The sequence below is a fragment of the Trichosurus vulpecula genome, chromosome 8, assembly GCF_011100635.1.
Source record: "Trichosurus vulpecula isolate mTriVul1 chromosome 8, mTriVul1.pri, whole genome shotgun sequence".
In the NCBI taxonomy this organism is placed as follows: Eukaryota; Metazoa; Chordata; class Mammalia; order Diprotodontia; family Phalangeridae; genus Trichosurus; species Trichosurus vulpecula.
This window is the reverse complement of record NC_050580.1, coordinates 198,407,250-198,427,633: the sequence shown is the minus strand read 5'-3', so window position 1 is coordinate 198,427,633 and position 20,384 is coordinate 198,407,250. Positions and strand designations below refer to the sequence as shown.

General features: G+C 38.5%; 1 protein-coding gene across 1 annotated transcript; it reads right to left on the bottom strand.

Moving 5' to 3' along the window:
• Positions 1-407: 407 nt before the first annotated feature.
• PDIA3 (protein disulfide isomerase family A member 3) lies at positions 408-20,379 on the bottom strand. Its single transcript, XM_036734333.1, has 13 exons — positions 20,040-20,379; positions 12,795-12,873; positions 11,474-11,591; positions 10,501-10,608; positions 8,522-8,651; positions 6,062-6,178; positions 5,453-5,578; positions 4,366-4,548; positions 3,611-3,719; positions 2,869-2,994; positions 2,210-2,289; positions 1,710-1,767; positions 408-832 (listed from the first exon to the last, which is right to left on the bottom strand). The coding sequence occupies exons 1-13, from the start codon at positions 20,213-20,215 to the stop codon at positions 722-724; spliced, it is 1,521 nt and encodes a 506-aa protein (XP_036590228.1). The 5' UTR covers positions 20,216-20,379; the 3' UTR covers positions 408-721.
• Between the last annotated feature and the right edge of the window lie 5 nt (positions 20,380-20,384).

Below are 20,384 nucleotides of genomic sequence, written 5' to 3'. Positions count from 1 at the left end.
TCCTAACAAATAAGAGGTTACTGTGCCACACCCCAGACTGTAGGATGCATAGAACTGCACCCATATTAGTGTCAGCAGTTCCAATAACAGTTTGGAATAAACCCCAAACTAAAGCCACACCCAAGCTCAGTGACTGCAGTAGCAGAATACTCTAGGGCTAAGAGCAGCCCTAGGGAGGTATAAACAAGCAATGGTTCCAGGTATCTAGCAAGGATAAATAGCAACCTACCCTTGAGGCCTAAGCAGGGATGAATAAAAGAGTCAAAAATCTTGTGATAATCACCAGAAAAATGTCTGGGCCGTAAATGCAGGGACAGTTCTGGCTTTACATCAGATCAGTTATCTGGTAGGAGGCAAAGCTTTACTCTAACTGCCAACATTACCTCCACCCCCCTCACCCCAAGAACTTAGTTTAAAGGGGGTTCATTTATTGTCACTGTTCCAAATGTACAAAAAAAATTAGAAAATAACCCCCAACTCAACTCCCCTCTCCCTTTAATATTCCCCCAACACAAATAATCCTCCCCCACCCCCCCATAACCACAAACAAATATCAACTTGTCCTGGTGTTTCCATTAACAGTGCACCTAAAGAAACAGCTTAGCGAAAATTAAACAGGATTCAAATGGCATCCACGCTGTCCACTCATCCCTGAGGCACTGACTGCCCCATCACTGGTAAAAGAGTCCTTATACAAAGTGGTCTGTTTTTGGCTGCTACTTTAGAGATCTTCCTCTGCCTTCTTCTTTTTGGATTTTTCCTCTTGGATCACAGGAGGATTTGTAGCTTCTCTTTGTAGGTAATTAATAAAGTCAGTAACTTCACGGCCACCCTGAAAATTAAAAAATTCATCTAAAAATCTGGCCTTCTTTAGAACTCCAGGCAGGATCTTTTTCTTCCCAACCCAAAGAGACTTTTGGATTTGAAGCTAAGCAAGAAATTTATTGCCTAGGAGGACTGGGAATCCGTTTAGGAAAAAAAAAAAAAGGCTTCTAGCTTAAGGGGAGGGAAAAAACCCTCAGGTGAAGAATAGGGCAAAAGCATATTTAAAAATCCTTTTTAGTTTATCTGGAAATATTGAAAAGTAACATTTTCTTTAAAGTCTTATTTAGACTGGAGAAAAGTTTGGACAGATGGGTGGGATAGGTCAAGACAAAAGAAAAAAGGCTTTCCAATGATGAATGGATTATGAATGATATCCAGAAACTTTAACAAAATAACTCTGATTTAGATTAAAAAAGAATGCCTTTTCCCACCTCTAAGTGAACATCTAAGGATATTTTCCTCCGTCTTTCTCCTGAATGGACCTTGTAAACAACTGCCTACTTCCATTACACCTCCTCTTCCGTATGGATTCTTGATACAGTTCTATAGCAGGAACCTCACTGATTCTTCTCCGAGAGGGATGCAGGAAGAAGATAGTGACCTGGCTGCTCAACTCTGGAATGTCAACCCAGACTATTTTAAGATATCTTTTACTTTTCAAGATTCCTATGTGAGTCCATGTTTGAGGACACTAGGGACTATGCCAGTTTGGAATCTCAGCTGTCCAAACTAGAAACTTCTAGGCTTGGATGTAAATTAATGATAAATTAAACTGTTTCTGGTAGACTGATGCCTAAACCAGGAGAGCACAGTATTATTATTATTGCTTTTTCTTTGACAATGGCTATAGGTGTGTTTTGGGGATAAGTATTCTAGGTACTTACTTCATATTTCCGTGGATTCTGCTTACTATTGGCTGGAGAGAAGTAGATAGTAGGGAAACTGGGGAAAGAAGAGAATGTTATTTAGACTTCAGAAAAACACTGCCAAGGCCCTTTCTCAACTCCATACACCGGAAATGATTTTCTTCATAGTCTCTTATCCTAGAAGCATGGGCAACCAAGTCATATCATACTAAGCCAAGCAAGAACCCATATAATTTATGGGCATACAATGGAGAGCTCTGAACCAGAGTAGCAAGCACTATAACAGGAGATGTGTTTTGCCTTGGTGTGTATGTTAATGTTGCCTTAATATTTATAGTAAGGAGATGGAGATGCTAAGAAGGTAGAAAATTGACTAAAAAGTCTTCAAAATCCCATCTCCCACATATACTTAAGCTCAAAGCCAGGAATATATCATCAAGGTAACTGTTAAGAAAGCATCCTTACCAATCCCAGTATACTGAAGGGTTCATTCCAATAATTAATTTGCAACTACTTACCCTCTGACTTCATATGGAGAAGGCACATCATTGGCTGTAGCATCCATCTTTGCTATGACAATATTGGGATCTTTGCTGAGCTACATAAACAACAAATTTTAAGCCTGTTAGATGCTCCAAATTGATGACTGACCAACAAGTAAAAAATTCAGTCCCACATCTGTAGATTTCTGGTAATGAAGCTATGTCAGCTTAGTACTCCTAGTTTGTTTTGGGGTGGGGAGAAATGAAAGGCCTCTTCTACCTCACTAGCTCATCCAAGGAAGACATGAAATGTCTAAACTTCAAATCCACCTGGCCTGGATAAGCAATTAACTACATGGACTAAATAGGTTAATTTAGAGGAAGAACCTATTATGTCCAGGTTAAGCTGACACTGAAATTATAGGGTACCTTTTTTCAAGTTTAAACCTAAGCCTGAAAAAAAAAAAAAATAAAATAAAATTAGATAACCCAAGGTGAAAGAGCAGACAAAACTTGAGTCATTTAGCAAGGTGAGGCACTAGGGGGCAGTCACAAGAAGTATCATATTTGTTGTAGTAAGTCAAAAATATATATCAGGTAGTAAGTACATTGAAGTAGCTAAGAAGGATTGTCCTAAACCCACGTGAAGACTTTCAGCTCAAAATCAACTTTCAGAGTAAAGCCCACAAACATACCTTTTCTCCCAACTCCTTGTACTTGGGCTCCAGGTTTTTGCAGTGACCACACCAGGGGGCATAAAATTCTATCAGAACATCTTTATCAGCATTCACAATTTCATCAAAGTTCTCAGCTACCACTACCTGGAAAAGTTAAAAAAATAAAAAAGAGCAATATTCTCCAGTTATTAAAAAAATCCAAGATTAATTTTGTGTATGTGGAGAAACAATCCCCCTTACAGAAGATGCATCACTGCTAAATTTACCAAATACTCTCAAGTCCCCCAAATGAGCAATCTTCATGAAACATTAAAATCCATAGCCAGGAATATTTGAACCCTCAGGAAAATCTCTCTCCCATTCCTTTCAATTTCTCATACAGGACATCATCTCCATAACCTGACAAATATTGCCTATACCTGTTACAAAGGAAGACTTCATGGCAGCAACAAATACCAAAAATATTGTACTATATAAATAGCATAACCACCCCAAAGGGATTTGTAATCCTGATTTTAATATCTGATCCATTAGAAAGGGGGTGTGCTCTTGACCCCACAAGGAGACATAAATTCGGTTTAAGGATCATCTTTTTTAGAATCTTGTGGACTCATCAAGGCTAGGACAGATCCTAGTGAGGATTGTCAAATCTCCACTAAGTATAAAAGTGACCTTGCAATGCCCCTGGATATACTCAACATAGTTTTGTAAACAGGAGAGCCAGCTTCACATTAGTTTGCTCAGACCCAATAGCTCTCACCTTCACAGGTCCATCATTATTCTCTGGGATAGGTTCAGATTTTAAGTATCTCCTCAGGTTGCCATCAAAGTAATTCTGCAGGAATCGCTCAAGGGCCTTCCCATCACGGCTAAAGGATGGAAAGACAAAATAAATTCTCTTATAACCACAAGGATCAGCTTTACAAAAAGTTTCCAGGGATAGCGCCTTCTTCAGCTTTGACTCCAAGGCTACCAGAAGACAAGAAAACCAGAAGCAGCATGCCTGCCCCTCAGAACAGGTGGAGGAACTAAGTGATAGAACAGGGAAATGCCTATAGCTAGTTGGGTTCTTATTACCCACTTAAATAAGTTTTTCCTTGGTATTTAATGTAGATTACAAAGTTTTGCAGAGGGAAAAGGAAAACTAGGGAACTATGTTTAGGTTTACTCTTGTTTGTCAAAATGGACTATAAAGCCCTCAGACTAAGTTTGTTTCATGTCAAAAAAGGGGATGAGCAACAAGAAGTCTAAAACTGACTCAAAAAGAGTGTGGACGCAAAACTGCTATTCTCTATGTGTTGCCAGGTTGCTTCTGCTGAGTAAGATGGGCACCAAGAAAGGGTCCTGCTTCTATAAAGTTACTTAAATAGCCTAGGAATAAGTACTAGTGACCAATCATAACTAAATAACTCTTCTACACAGGTAACTCTTCCTTTTTAGTCCCTTAATGGCAGAACAGAGGTTTTCATATTCCCTTTTCTACCCCACTAAAACCAAAATAAATCATCAACTTACGAGAACTCCTCTTGCATAACATATTTCTCTCCTTTTGCAGTTTTGATAGCGACAACAGGCACCTCTCCAAAGGTTCTTTCCAAGCCAAAGTCAGAAAGTTCATGGCTAAAAGTTTTACGACTAGCAACAGCGAAGTTGAGTTTCTTTCCAGCTTCCAGGAATTTCTGTGCCACCATCATTACTCTGTTTAGAACCAGAGATATTTATCAGGATAACACTTTGAAACTAAGTAGCAAGTGACAAATCTACAAGTCAGTTTGATGATCTTCTTCTAATACTGATACAGTAATTCTACTCTTAGCCTACCAGGTTTAAGTTTCATCATTCCCCTCTGCTACTGAAAGGCAGCTGATAGCACAGTGGATAAGAATTCCAGGCCTGGAGTCAGGGAGACCCGATTTCAAGTCTAACCTCACACCCTAGGCAAGTCACTTAACCTCTTTCTGCCTCAGTTTCCTCATCTGTAAAATGGAGGTAATAATAGTACCTAACTCCCAGCATTGTTGTGAGAATCAAATGAGATAACTACAAAGTTTTTAGTATAGTGGCTGGCACAGAGTAAGCACTATGTAATGTTAGCTACTAGCTTTTAAGTTTGTGGTGCTGAATTAATTCCTATTGGCTTTTGTTACACTGTTAAGACTCAAATCTTCCTCAGAGGATCACTTATAAGCAATCATCAGGGAAGGGAAGCTTCTTGAGGGGGACAGTTCACTAAAAGGGTTTAACTAGGTATATAAACACACCTTTGACTTTGTTTTACAGCACAGATGCACCTCCTACTGGGTTTAGCTTTTTTCAGACAAACTGCTGCCTGGGCACATCTTTCCCATTTTTCACGTGAGTCCAAATAAAACCAACTTTACATACACAGCATACATATACAATGTATACTAGGCTCCAGAAATACTTCTTGTTCCTTCAACCCTGGGAAGTGGTACTGGTGGTGTGATTCTCCAAGACCTAATGGTACCCTAATCTTAATAGAAAGTATTTGAGAGTCACTATATAAACATACCCAGAACACTGAAACAATTCAAAAGAAAAAAAGGGGAAAATATGATCCCATTTATTTCTTGTTACTTACCTGTTTCTCCAGTAGTTGGATCCTTTAGCATTCATCTCATAGTCCACATCATAGTAAGCCACAAGTAGGTCCTTGCCCTGGAATAAGTCTTTGTTGTCTTCTGTCATGTGAGGGCAAATACCAAAACTGAAACAAAACAATTCATTATCAGTCTGGATAGGTGCATCGCTTGGAAAGAAACTAAACATTCAAAATTGGCAGTACCTCAGTATTTATTTTGCTTAGCCTATTTTGAGGGGAGACATGACAATGCAGTAATTTATTTTGCTTGACTATACATATTTGTAATGGTTTTTGTTTTTCTTGTTTTCTCAATGGGTGGGGGAGAGGATTCAGAACTGAAAATAAAATTGAATTGTAAAAAAATTTTTAAAAGAAAAATAAACAAAAATACTTAGGTAGTATATGCTGGACCACATAAAGTCCAGATGTTGTTGGCTTCATGGCAACTTGAACTATTATTGCCAAAGTTCTTTTGAAGTCCAAGTGAGTTTTATTGCATAAAGCCTAGACATGGCAAGGTCTAGAGATAGTGTTGTTGAATGACTAGATTACAATAGCAGAATGGAAATCAAAATACCTGAATCAAGGTATGAGGAAAGTACTTACACGTTCTCCTGAATAAATTTTTTAATTTTGCCACTGGTCATCTTTTCCTCTGTGTACTGTATACTGCTTTCCTCAAATTTGTTTGCCAGATGTGGAGGCCGGAACAAAACGATACCCCTAAAAGGAAAACAATATCAAAGTAAGTAAGTTAGAGGAGGGGAGCTAAAAATGCTTTACTCCTAGGTTCCACTTATTGCAAAAGTTACTCTAGCATGGTATATAGCAGCTTTGCAACCATCTCTGATGACAAAATAACAAAATCAAGCTGACTGCTTTTGCCGCCATGTCTCAAACACTTTGGGACTATTTCCTGGGGCATATGGCTTTAAGAACAGTTTCTTTTTCCCCTTTCAATTCTCCTTGGTGGGAGATCACAGGTGTGACTATAATCAGGATACAAACAGGTTGGCTATTACAGGCACAAAGTATAATTACTAGGTTCATCTTAAAAGATTCCTCTGTCCAATAACCCAATTATCTGGCTATTAAGAATTTCAATTTTATACTGTATTTCTACTTTTGGTCTAACCAAAGCTTCCTATGGTTCACTTGGTCATTTTAGGAACCAGGTTCTCTCATTCCTACCCTCCTCCTTCTCCTCCTCCTCCTCCCAATTTAGCTGAAGTTTTAGTCTTAGTTTTCCTGAGACATAAATCCAAACCTATTTCCAGTTTTCACAGCGAATTTTTTTTAATTCCTTAACTTCTATCTCCAGGGCCCTTAATTTCAAAACTCACCTACTCCGTGTCCGTTCCCCACCCCCCCCCCAATCAGGAATCATCCAGTTTGTGCTTTAAGACTAGGTGGCTCTAATCAGTAGCTTTTACTCACATCAAACCTGAATCTGCCTCTCTAAAACTGCCATCCATATCCTTCTAAGTTCTACCCTCTGAGGCCAAGCAGAGCTAATTCTAATTGCTTCTCTACATGCCAATCATTATGGATGATACCCCCTCTTCTCCAGGCCAAACTCCTCTAGTTTAGAAATGTTCTCTTTAAAATATGATACCCAAAAAATGAACACAATACTCTCAAAAAGGTCAAGAGTACAGGAGGACCTCTCTGGTCTTTGACATTACAACTCTATTAATGTAGACCCCATAAACTGGTTGTTGTTTTTTTGGTTGCCATACCACACTTCTGACTTATACTGAACATTCGCTAGCTTTTTTCAAATCCCTAGCTCTATCTTCCCCATTTTGTATTGGGTTAAAAAAAATAAACTTCATGATTAAATTTCATCTTATTAAAATATGATCCAACATTCTAGCTCAGTCAAGATCTTTTTTGGATCCTATCATTCAACATATTGGCTATTAAGTAAGCTACAAGTAGATCCCTGCCCTTTTTGGCTTTTTTCATGTGACATCTAAATTTAAACAAAATAATCTATTACCAACTTCAGCAATCACGTCACTTGGGAAAAAAAATCCCGCCTAGTTTTGTCTTATATACAAATCTTATTAATAAACATGCTATCTATACTTTTCTCTAGGACATCAGTGTGTGGTTATTGTTTTGTTTTGGGGGTGGGGAGCAAGGAACAAGACTTCTAGTTTAAATGGCAGTAGGAAGCCACACATGAGGAATTTCCTTCTACCAATGCAGACCAGAGTCAGGATTTGACCCAGGTCTCCCTAAGGGCAGCTTTCTATCCACTATATCACACCTCTAAGAGAGGAAGAAATGTTAAATAGCACAAGGCTAAGCACAGACCCCTAGAGAACTTTTCCCAAACTGACTACTCTAAGGAACATTTTTTGGGTCCAGCTATTCAAGCACCTTCCAAACCTACCTAACTCCAACAGTAACCTTTGTTTAACTAAAGAGAAGACATAATCATGGATACATATACATGGGTGAAAGAAGTCAAGAAATTTAATACTAACAATCCTCCTTAAATATCTTTTAGTTTAGTGATGGAACCACGGGAAGGTAGAATTTTACACCTCAGAGCAGGTACCTTACTCTAAACAAGTCAACATATACTTCCACCAAATGTTAAGTTTAACAATTTTCTAGGGCCTGGTTTATACACAGAGAGAAGCATTTGGTGTAGAAAGAGTTGAAAATAAAAACCCTCCCTGAAAAGGTTAACCTATCATTTTCCATACTTAAAGGCATCCCATTATAAGGTATTCTCACTAAAAGTCCTGGTGAGAGGCTATTAATACTACATAGGGTAGAAATATCTATCTACCAAGTACAAAGGGCACCTACTACTGCCAGTGAGATAATAGACTTATGTACAAGAATTGCTGGCAACAAGTCATGATCACAGAGTTCAATGGACAACAGTCTCTTTAATAATACTTCACCTACACAACCTCACCTAACTTGTAAAGGGCCAACTTTCCAAGTCCAGCCTTCTGCAAAAACTGACCCCAAACAATGAAATTCTGCACAGTGTCAACACCTTTGTTATCAGAATTAACTATTTATATTCCTCAGGTCACTTACTCTCCATCAGCATCATACTTCCTCACCAGAGCATCAACATTGGTGTGTGCAAAGCGGTAGTTTTCTCTCAAGTTTGTAGCTGCTTTTAGGAACTCTGAGTGAGATTCACTAAATAAATCTCTGAAGAAACCTAAATACGAAGGAGAACGAAAAAAAGCATCAAGATAACTGCAGAGGGGCACTATGAAAAAATTCTAATTTAGAGCTTTTTCTCATTTTCAAAAAAGGGATAACATGCTCAAAGCCTTCATTCTGGTGTAGACAATTAAGGTTTACATTGATATAGTCACACCTAAAAATCCACAAAATTGCTTTTAATGCCTTTCTTTGTCTCTTTATACATACATTTTACAATAAAGCTTTACGTGTATGACACCAACACTGTGGTCTAGTCATTGTCCTCTAAGATAGGCAGACAGAATCTGTAAAATCTCACCAAGAGTTTCTCTTCACTCGAATTCATCTGTGACCCAACAGGCACAAAGAAGCAGAACGTTCTGTATGCTACCAAATAACCAACTAGTTGATAAAGTCATGTTTGAACAATCTCAAACATCCTGAGAAAATTAAAACTATGAGAAGGAAGCAGCTGAGAATGCTGTGCCACTTGTACCACCCCTCTTCAACATCAATTCTCAAGTTTTTCTGACTTCTTTCAAGAGGGAAATCAAGTCTCACCTATTCCAAGAGGCCTTTCCCAGTTATACTTCCCCAACTAATGCTTTCCTCTCTCAGAGTACCTTCTATCTATTCTGTATATATCTTCTATCTACCTAGTTGTTTACATGTTGTCTCCTCCATTAGACTATAGCTCCCTTAAGTGCAGAGACTCTATCCCCACCCCCGTTAGTATCTCTAGTGCTTAAGCACAGCATCAGGTACACAGTAAACATTAACATGACCACAGTAGCATGGAATAAAGGACAGAGCATTATTAGTCTGGGGCACCAAAAGACCTAAGTTGTCCCAGCTTTCTCAATGGCTTATTTAACTTTGGATAAATCACTTTATTTCTTTAAGTCTGAGTTCCCTATTGGTATTGGAATAGGTGAGCTCTAAGGTCCATTCTAGTTCTAAAATATTACTATTAAGCTTCTATGTCTAAGGTAACTAGACATCACTGATCAGTCAAGCTCAAAGCACAGCCAAATATAAGCAGTGAGGCTTAGTGGAAACGTCATTGAAATTTGCGAATCAAGACCTAAATTAATTCCCAGTTTTGCCTCTAATTACTTACATTAGGTAACTTGGGTAGTTATTTAACTTTTTATGCTTCACAACAGAATGCAAGAATTTTAGGGTGAGAACCTTTAAAAAATCTTTTCCAACCTCTTCATTTTATAAAGAAACAGGGAGGTTAAATGGTCTACTATGGTCACACAGCCAGTAAATGGCACAGATGGAAATATAACAAAGTCTCTTGGGGCTCCTAGTCTAGGGTCATACTGTGCTCCAATGCCTCATCTTGCCATCTTTATTTATCTCACAGGATATTTATTCAAATCTAGGATATTCTCAAATTATTCATCCATAGGATCCTTTCTTCCTTGCCCAAATATCTAGCCACTAATTTTATTTTAGTTAACTTTTCCATGTGCCACAGTACTGCTAGACAGTAAGTATACATATTTTGCTTTGAATGCAACTTTCAGAACATAAGCTGTTCAAACAGCCCTTGGAATCAGGGTTAGGGAACTACTGCCTTATACATTCACTTAAAGTTTCCCTATTACTCTGATAGCTACAGAGAGTTGATTAGCCTTAAATTGTCTTAACTACCTTATTAAACAAGTTGAATCTTGAGGCCTGAAAAAGCAATAGAAACCAAAAGCATTATCCGATATCTAGACCGAAATGAAGTTTGTACATCAAATAAACAAGCACTAGGATTTTCCTTAGCTCTATTAGCTTTGCTGCTCCTCTAAGCAAGTGGATTTTTGACTCTGATTTTCTTCCATGACCAACCTTTTGCTACTTACCCACCACAGAAGCAGCTTTGTCACTAATGAACTTCTCAAAATCTTCTGCACTCATGAGAGGAACTGAGGCAGGTCCTGCCTGCTTCTTCAGGTGACTCACAATTCCATCTTAGAAGACAAAGTGAAAGTTCACAGCAAAGTAATGAGTTTAATTTCACCATTTTCTATTAAAACTGAAACTTCATTAGGACCTAACACCTTCTGGACAGATTTAAGATCCATTAAAAGAAATAATGGATCATGTCTAACACTGCAATGAAACAGTAACATGGCTCATTATTACAGGGAGATTCAGAAATGTGGGTTAAAACACAGATCATATAGCTATATATGGTAAAAGGATGATAATTAAATGGGCAGTTGATAACAGAAATGCCACAACAGTCTGTTCGGAGCCAAATCAAGTTTTATTACCTTTTCTCCCAGGATTTAAAATTAATTTAAAAGGAATAAAGAGGATTCCTTAAGAACCCGACAAGCTGAGTTATTATCTGAGTGTCTAAGAGACAATAAACAATGACAATATCAATAACAACTAAAAAGCTTCTAATTGGGTACCCAACAGATCCAATCCCTAAAAGTAGATTTGGGGGGAGTGTATGTATGCACCCCCACAATGGAAAAATTCACTGCTACTTGACTCACTGTCCTTGCTCATTTGAAATGGCCCAGGAAAAAATAGTTCTTATTTTAAGAGCATCGCTAAAACTTAAGTTTAAGCACTTCCCACACTCATGTTTATTCTAGGATCTTTTAGTGTGTCAGTATGTATGCCCTGCAACACTGAAACTTTAAAAATAGGCAGTAGGCAAAAGAACTGGTAAGAGCCTTAGTAAAATTTTAATTATATGGGAATTTCAAGCTTGAGAAAAATATACCTAGTAAACTAAGTTTCCACCAAAGGGAGAAAAAAAAGGAAATTTAATGATGGGCACAAGTACAATGTTATCAGAATGAAGTCCAATTCCCTTACCAGCTGTCCGAGGGCCATCATAGGCACCTGATTCTTCACCATTTCTAAATATTTTCAGGGTGGGATAGCCACTGACTCCATATTTATTACAAGTATTTGAGTTGGCAGTACAGTCAACCTAAAAATACAAACATATCATATACCTTTTTAATTAGACTTTATTTGAATACAACTATAACAAATTCAATAGAGCAAAACCACAACTACCCCCACCCTCCCCATCAAGTAAATTTGAACTACCTCATTTAATAGAGCTTTTGTTTTCTGGCTAAGACTACCCCCTTAAATGTTTAAAAGGTCAACGTCTACAGTCATCACCTCGTTTGGGTGAAGAATACCGGGTCAATCCTTTCAAACCGGTAAGTTTGATATGGTTGGCCACAGAAGTTAAATATTCAAAATGAAACAAGTCAACAGATATGTAAGCCGTCCATTGGATCGAGAGCTGTGAATTTGCTACAGAACTTACTAACCACTGTACCCCATTCTAGCTGTGACAACAGTATAAAAACATCAAAAATTTTAACACCCCAAAAGTTGAACGTGTATGTTATCATGAAATACAAAATCAAGTCTACCTATCATTGTGTTGATCATAAGTACATCATGGTGTACCTATGTACATTGCCCTTATCTCTGGACTATTCTATTCTCAAAACCATTTGTCACTATGAATGACTTAGTCTTGCTTACTTCTTGACTTCTCGGATTTCTATCACCTATTTATAGTAGTGGTTGAGAGAAATGATAACATCCATTTCATGTTAGCATCTTTCTAACTCTGACATTTTTACCTTCAATTTCTTCCAGGACACTTGTTCTCTCCTCTTGTTCTTAACACATGCTTCAAATCTCTTCTGTTTGGCGTTACCTGATTCCCTTAGTCAGATTAAGAAATTTTCCTGTGCTCTTAAACTATGAACCCTTTTCTCATCACAGTTATTATTATTTACTTATTTTATGCTCCCTTATATAATTAAAAGTTATTTATTTTCTATAATTCTAACATTAGATCATTTTGCTGATGCCTCAAATTCAGAACACAAAATGAGGGGTAGCATGTTATCATCAGTTTATAGTAAATCATTTTCATTTATACCATTTCTGTGATTATGTGATGGACTGCTCTTATCCAAACGAGCCACTGTAACTTCCCTCACTCCCTAGGGAACATGGATCACAATCACTGATAATCTTGTGAATGTCTGAGTACTGAATAGAATAAAAATGGCATTCCCTAGCACCGTAGCCCTAGAACCCAAGGACTAAAATGTCTATATTGTCATCAAAGTCACTTATTGCAGAATCCAGTAGCGCTCACCTTTGCCAAAGGAACTATTCCTTTTAGCCTGGTTGCTGCAGCTTCATATTCTGGGGCAAGCCTCTTACAATGTCCACACCTAAAACAGAAACAGCCAATGTTCAACATGATCAATGTAGTATGGTAAAAGAGCACTGGATCTGGAGTCAAAGGACCAAATGAATACCAGTTCTGCCATGCTACCTGTATGACTTTGGACGAGATGCTTAGCATTTTTGAGCCTCAGTTTCCTCCTCTTTAAAATGAGAGGGTTGGATTTAATGAGCTTTACGGTACCTTCTGGTGTAGCTAGGTGACTCAGCAGATAAGAGTGCTGGGCCTAGAATCTAAAAGACTCATCTTCCCCAGTGCAAATCTGTCCTCAGATTGTTGTTGTTTATCCTTTGTTCTCAAAGAGGACCAAAGACATCAGGAAAGTGATGTCACGACTTGCAAGAGAATTGGATTTAAGTGAAGCAGGGCTGTTCAAAGTCACCAGCCTCACTTTTTCCTGTGCAGTCATCTGGGTCCAGTGGCAAGATAAAGATCCAGATGACTGCAGATGGCCTGGATGCAAGGGGAGACCTTGGCCTTTTTAAGCTAAGGTCTTTCCCAGGTCTCAGTTTGTCTGAGTCTCAGACCCTTACTAAGTATGTGACCTTGGACAAGTCACTTAACCCTGTTTGTCTCAGTTCCTCATCTGCAAAATGAGCTGGAGATAGCAACAGTAAGCCACTTTAACATCTCTGCCAAGAAGACGCCAAATGGAGTCACAGAGAGTTGGACATAAATGAAAAACGACTTAACAACAACAAAACGGTACCTTCCAGCTCTAAATCTTATGATCCTATCAGTTTGTTAAGGTTGTTCTCTAGTAAGAATCTCCAATCACTGGAAGGTTCCATAAACTATTAGAGTAATTTGCTATACAGTATTATTAGCCCAAATATACCCATTACTCTTTGAGTACACCAGAGTCCCCACAGGGAATAGGCCAAATTTAATTTGAGGATGATACCATAGAAATGACAAAGATCAGTAGCAACATGTTCTCTTACAAAGAAAATGAAGAGAAAAACTTGAAAGTCTTAAAAGTCAATCACCTTTGTAGAGATGAACAACAAAAATACTATCAGATTTCAATGATGTGCTGATTAGTTCTACTGAAATGCCTTTTCCTCTCCCCTTTCTTTTCTCACTCCGTTATAGGGTGTGGTTCTCTGGATAGGGAAGGTGGAGGAAGACATATGTTGAAGGTGATATAAAAAGACATAAATATATGATGATATAATGAAGGTGACATAGGATTATATAGTTGGGCCTTGAAGGAAGCCAGAGAAACCAAGAGACACAGAATTCTAAGAATGGGGAACAACCAGAGGAAATGCCCAGAGCAGAGATGAAATGTCTTGTTCATGGAACGGCAAAGAAATCAGTGTCACAGGAATGAATGGGGGTATAAAAGTTATAAAGTAGCAAAGAATTCCTTGACCTGGGTAAGTAATGGGGAAATGGGGTGAGGTAAGGAAGAGAAAATAATGGACACAAAAGGAAAATTAAGGCACTGGCCTTCTTTTGCTCCTTCTGTCACTATTCTAGTATAGTATAACCATCTTAAGTCCTCACCACGTCTTTTCACAAGACTTTCAGGATCAGGAGGTTTCTTGTAAACAAGCAGAAATAAAATCAGGACCACTTCTCAGTGGATTCACATGAAAATTGGGAGATCAAGAGTATCTCCCAGTGAGAAGCACCAAGGCTTACAAAGAATTTCCAGAATGATGTACATACCCAAGTCTAAACACCTGAACGTGCCATTCCTGATAAGTAAATGCCACTTTCCCATTTTGGAAGCTTTCTGATAAGATGGAGGTATAAAGGTTATTATTATTGTAAAGACTTTATTTTTATGCATCGTTAGTAGGTAGAATAATCTGTTGTTTTGGTTTTTTTAAAGAAAAAGAAAATTAAGGCACATCATGATCAGTTCATAGAATTGGAGATGATCTACAACTAAAAGGGTCCTTATAGGTCATATATTCCTTGTTTTAAAGATAAGAAAAGTGATGTCCAGAAAGATTAAGTGACTTGCCTGAATTTGGCTTCTAGAATCAGTGTTCTGTACTACTACTCCCACTTTCCCAATTCACATCAAGACTTCAACAACATTTACACTAGCAATAAACACTCAGCCTTTTCCTTCTCAATTGGGCTTCAGAATGGCATTAAAAAAATAATGTATTTGAGTCTGCAATTCTTAATTTCAGATCTACATTGCTCACCTGACCTGGCTACAAGAGATGATCAGGGAGGTTGTACTGTCAGCTAATTCTGTCCATCGAGCTATTAGGGACACCTGCCCCTCTGTCCCAAGAGTACTCATAGAATCCCCAAGCGTATAATGAAATCAGAGGAGCAAGGTACACTACACAAAACTCTTAGCATAACCAGCTGAACATCAACACATCAAAAGCCAATGACATTGCCTAGGGATTACTCAGAGAAGTCGATAATATTCTAACATTTCCCCTGATACTAAGAGCAGAAACAATGAGAGAAATAGGAAGGCGAAAACAATAAATGGAGGCAGGATGACCACTACTAGCCTCAGTTGCTTATAAATCACTAAAGAAATCATGACTCATCTTGCCTTTCAAATACATAGAATGTACTTCAAATGCAAATGAGATAAAATAAAGACATAGCCCCATCAGCAATAACACTACGGAAAAAAATGAGCATCATGAAACTTCATTTAAGAGAACATGATATATAAGATTATGTGACTGGATCATGTAACAAATTCATCCAAGGTACAGATCTTATTACATTTGCCAGAAATGTCTTTTGAGAACCACTTACAATAATTAAAACCAACTAAGATATAAATATTCTTTGAAAATGGGTTTTAAAATAACCAAATATCAATTTCCACTAAAATAACCTGACTTAAAACCCCTCAAAAGGTACATCTTAAGATCAGACAAGGAAGAATTACTAACAACCAATGTCAATCTAGAGTTTAACAAATAACAAACTCAAGATCATGAATTATTTGGGAAGAACTTGACAAGAATTGCTGGGAAAACTTGAAAGTAACTTGGCAGAAATTAAGTTTAGATCAATATATTGCATCACTTACCATAAAGAGCTCAAAAATATATGCAAAATATTAAAGGACACATAAAATCAGGTCCCTTTCACAGGCATGGCTGGAGGAAGAATTCTTAACTAAACAAGGGATGGAGGCAACCACAAAATAGTTAACTTTAAAATTAAAAAAAAAAAAACAAAACACTAATTTATATTACATGTAATTGAGAAGTTACAAGTGAAACATTTATGGTTTTGCCGACTTTTAAAAATTCCTTCTTGACTAGAGATTCATTTATTCTGTTTAGCTCAAGTCAAATCTAATAGTCCTAATGATTCTTAAAAGGTTCTTCCAATCAAAAAGATAGGTATACCTAACTGCAAACACTTAGATCTCTGAATTATGAACCACTAATATCCCAAGATCTCTACTACAAAGAATGTTTAGCATTTTACTGGTTATGTTTAGTCAAACCTGGAAAGCTAATTAGGTACTCGGAACTCTGGCTTATTAGACATCCAATTCATTTCATTAAATGGTTGTTTTCTTAATCCTACTGATAAAACACAAGCTCCTTGAAGGCAGAGACTATTTCTTTTTTGTCTTTGTATCCCCAGGGATAAAAAGTGCTAAAATGCTTGTTGACTGATAGTTTATTTAATACAAGACTCAGGGGATACAAAATATGAAGGTACTTCCTTCAAGGAGTTTACAATCTGATTGAGGCAGGACTTGATGTATTAATAAGTATTATAGGATCTTGTTCAGAAATGAAAGAAAAGACTTAGTTGGTGAAAGATTAGCAGAGAGGTGGGACTTGGGCCCTGAACAGGACAGGTGGGTTTTCACAGGATGGAATAGGTTATTCTAAATGAGAGAAAAAAATAAAGTTAGGGCATTAAAGTAAGAATGAACATAGCTTGTTCAAAGGTATGGGACCAGATTTTTAGAGTTCAAGGGATGTCAGAGGTCAACAACTTCATTTAACAAGACATTAAAAATGAGAAAATAGAGACTCAAAGTGACTTGACTAATGTCACACGTAGAAAGAAGAATAGCCAAAATGTAAATCCAAATCCTTGAGTAGAAATACATTGCATATCCCACTATTCCAAGTGACATAATAAAAAATATTTAATTTTCCAATTTTCAAAAATTTTATTTGCATGTTTAGTTCCCATTAGAGAATAAAGAATGCATCTGTCACATTAGAGGCCATAGCAGAAAGTCATTTCCATTGCTACCAATATCTATTTTTTAGCCCTGATTTTTCAAGAAAACTTAAACAGAGCTATATATTTTCTTACAGAAACATAAAGAATGATACAAGGAAAATTCAGTAGTACTTTACCCTTATCTTCTCAATACAGTTACTATACCTCTTTATCAGGAATACCAATGCCATTTAGTTAGAAGAAACTAAAAGATAGTGAATGAGAAATCCACGAAATAATGACACAACTCCACTAGAATTAGAAAACCCTTTAAAATATAAAGTAGTATTTGCTCAAAATAAGCCTGTTTTACTCTGCTAAGAAACTTTTTTGACTTTAGTAATAATGGTAATAGCTGACATTTATGTAGCACTGAAGTTTGCAGAACACTTTACAGCTACTATCCTATGTGATCCTCCCATAGAACTGTGAAGTAGGCACAGTACTATCCATTTTACACATTAGGAAAATGAAACTAAATGGCTTTCATGAGATTAGAAACTAGGTAGCTAGCTAGATGTGTATCTATGAAGGAATGCCCTATTCAATTAATATTTCCAGCTGAAAAGTCTTAAAACATGAATTTTAATAATGTGTAATGAAAGTCCCATTCAAGGATAACAACTCCAAGTTACACACAAAATTTTCTTATATTATCTTCTAAGCCAATTAAAAACAGACACCACAGCAAGAATCCACATCCAATTTCCTGGGATAGTAGTGCATGATGGGAGATGTAGTCTAGAAAAAAGACACTAAACAGTTTACTGGAGAAAGAATGCCTTCAATTTGAAATATGATAGAAGCCATCAGGTGCCGGCAGCTGGAGGTAGATCTTAAGTTTTAAAGAAATGAATACCTTCCACTGGGCAGAGAAGGACTTTGAACACATGTATGGTTTTCAAAGCCATCAGAGTAAATGAAGAATAGAGGGGACAACTGGAACAATTTCTGCTTTGGAAGACAATTCACATACCTAAGCAATTCACTTTTGCCGTTACCCCACAAGAATCAACAAACTTTGATGGTTACTATAACTCTCTCATTCTAGTTTCAGGGGACAGGTGGGCTATATATTAGGATATAGGCAGTGTGGCATACTATAAAGAGTACAATTCTATGTATGAATCAGCACACAGATATCCGTGTGACTGTCATCAACCCTCAGTTTCCTCAGGTGTAAAGTGAGGGTAAATAATCTTTAACAGTTTGTTTAAAGTATCAAACGGACTCATGTATATGAAAATACTATGTGCATTATAAATCGTTATTCAAGAGTAGGGCATTATCATTAAGCTGAGAAGTGCTGTTCCTTAAAAACCACATATTTATAGAGCTCATGAAGCACAGGTAATAATAGCACCAACACATTGTTATAATGCTCGAAGTTTGCCACAAATATGAGGCAGAGAATGTGAACACCTCTACTTTAAAAATGAGGAAATCTGAGGTTTAGAGAAGTTTTATGACTTATCCATGGTTACACAGGCATTACATTTTGGAGCCAAACCTAGGCTTTATGACTAAGTATCATAGAGATCTTTCTGATACACCATGATACCACCAATTGTTAGCTGTGGGAGTGCCATATTCTTACAAATTTTAAGGCATACTTTTTAGTCACAATAGGATCGGAATAGAGACCAAATCTGTGACTTTATCAATATAGGAAATTTACTCCTCCAATGCATGGCTGCAGCTTCTCTGCAATTTATAGCAGAGCTGCCTGGAGTACTGAAAGGCTAAGAGACTTGTCCAAGGTCATAAAGCCAGTACAGTTCTTGGGTGGGCCACACTAACCTACACTGAATAATCATAACCAAAACTTGCACAAAACAGTCAAGTCCCCAAGGAGTGAGGTACTAGGAATAGGCAATACAATAAATGTGAAGAACAAACCAAATCAGGGAGGTCAAGTGATAGAATTATGGATTTGTTATGCTAGCTTTAGGCATTCCGGCCAGACTCAGCTGCAAAAGTGAGAGGATGTTTCTGGAAAAAAAAAAAAAGGAAAGACTTACTGAATTAGCTATGCTGATTTATACTAAGGCTTCCTTCATCAGAATCCACATTCCTTGGTAGCTGTGACTGGGGCTACCAATCACTTTGAAAAAGAATCGCTCTCCTCCAACGATAAGTACTGTATACACTGGTGTCACTTGGGGAGTTTCTTAGAAATGTTATACCAATTTACTTCAGCAATTTCTATCTAAAAGTAAGTTTCGGGCTTTTTTCATACTAACAACACCTTCCTAAGTCTCTTCAGTCAAATAACGGTTCATCCAGAAAACAGAAATGAAATGTTATACTTACCACGACTTTTCCTCTCAGGAAAAGGCCCTATGAACAACTATTAACTTCATATTTATTATAATGGCCAATAAAGGCCTTAAGAAGTACTCAGGACTGTTCTACAGCCAGAAGTGACCTTGGTATGAAACCAATGACTGCAGGGAGTGGGGCAAGAAGGGTAAGAAAATGCACCAGGAACCCAAGGGCTTCTTTTAACGGGATACATGCCTACAAAGCCTAAGTTTTCTTCAGCTGTCTCATCTGTAGGAGGAAAAAGTTATCGCACAAAAATGTACATAAACCAAGACGAGATTACACGAGGGAGGGGAAATTGATTAAAGCACTTTGCAAAGAGGAAGTGCTGCAACGATGCCGGTAGTAATGTGGCCCGGCCCTGCGCCCAGCGAGGCTCGAGAGGCTTTCCCCCAACCCCCACTCGTGGAGACTCGGGCCAAGGGAGTGGTGGGAGCCCTGGCTGTCAGGCCGGGGATGGACCTCTCCTCTCTCCTAGGAGGACCCTTTGGGAGAGTAGATTGCGGGTTCGAGCCCGGGGTGCGCTGGAGTGGCGGCGGCGACTGGCCTCGAGCTCCCAGCCTCCCCACGTCCTCCCGCCCCCCAGCCCGGTCCTCTCCCTCAGGCCTCCCAGGAAGCTCCGGGTGTCCTCACCAGGGCGCGAAGAACTCCACCAGCATGAGGCCAGCACTGCCCGTATCGGCCACGCGCCGCTCGAAGTTGTCGTCCGTGAGCTCCAGCACATCGGAGGTGGCGTCAGCGGCTGGGCAGGCCGCTGCCAGGAGCAGCGCCAGACCCGGGAGCAGAGCGAGGCGGCGGCGCATGGCCATGGCGGCGAGCGGGGTCAAGGCAGGAAAGGAGGGGGGAGGGAGGCGGGTAGGACCGGTCCAGGCGTTGTCTCGGCAGCAGTGCGGGGACAGCTCGCGCGATGTGCCCCCTCAGCCTCGAGCTGTCTGAAACCAGCCGCCGCGGCAGCCGGAAGTCCCAACCCCCACCCGG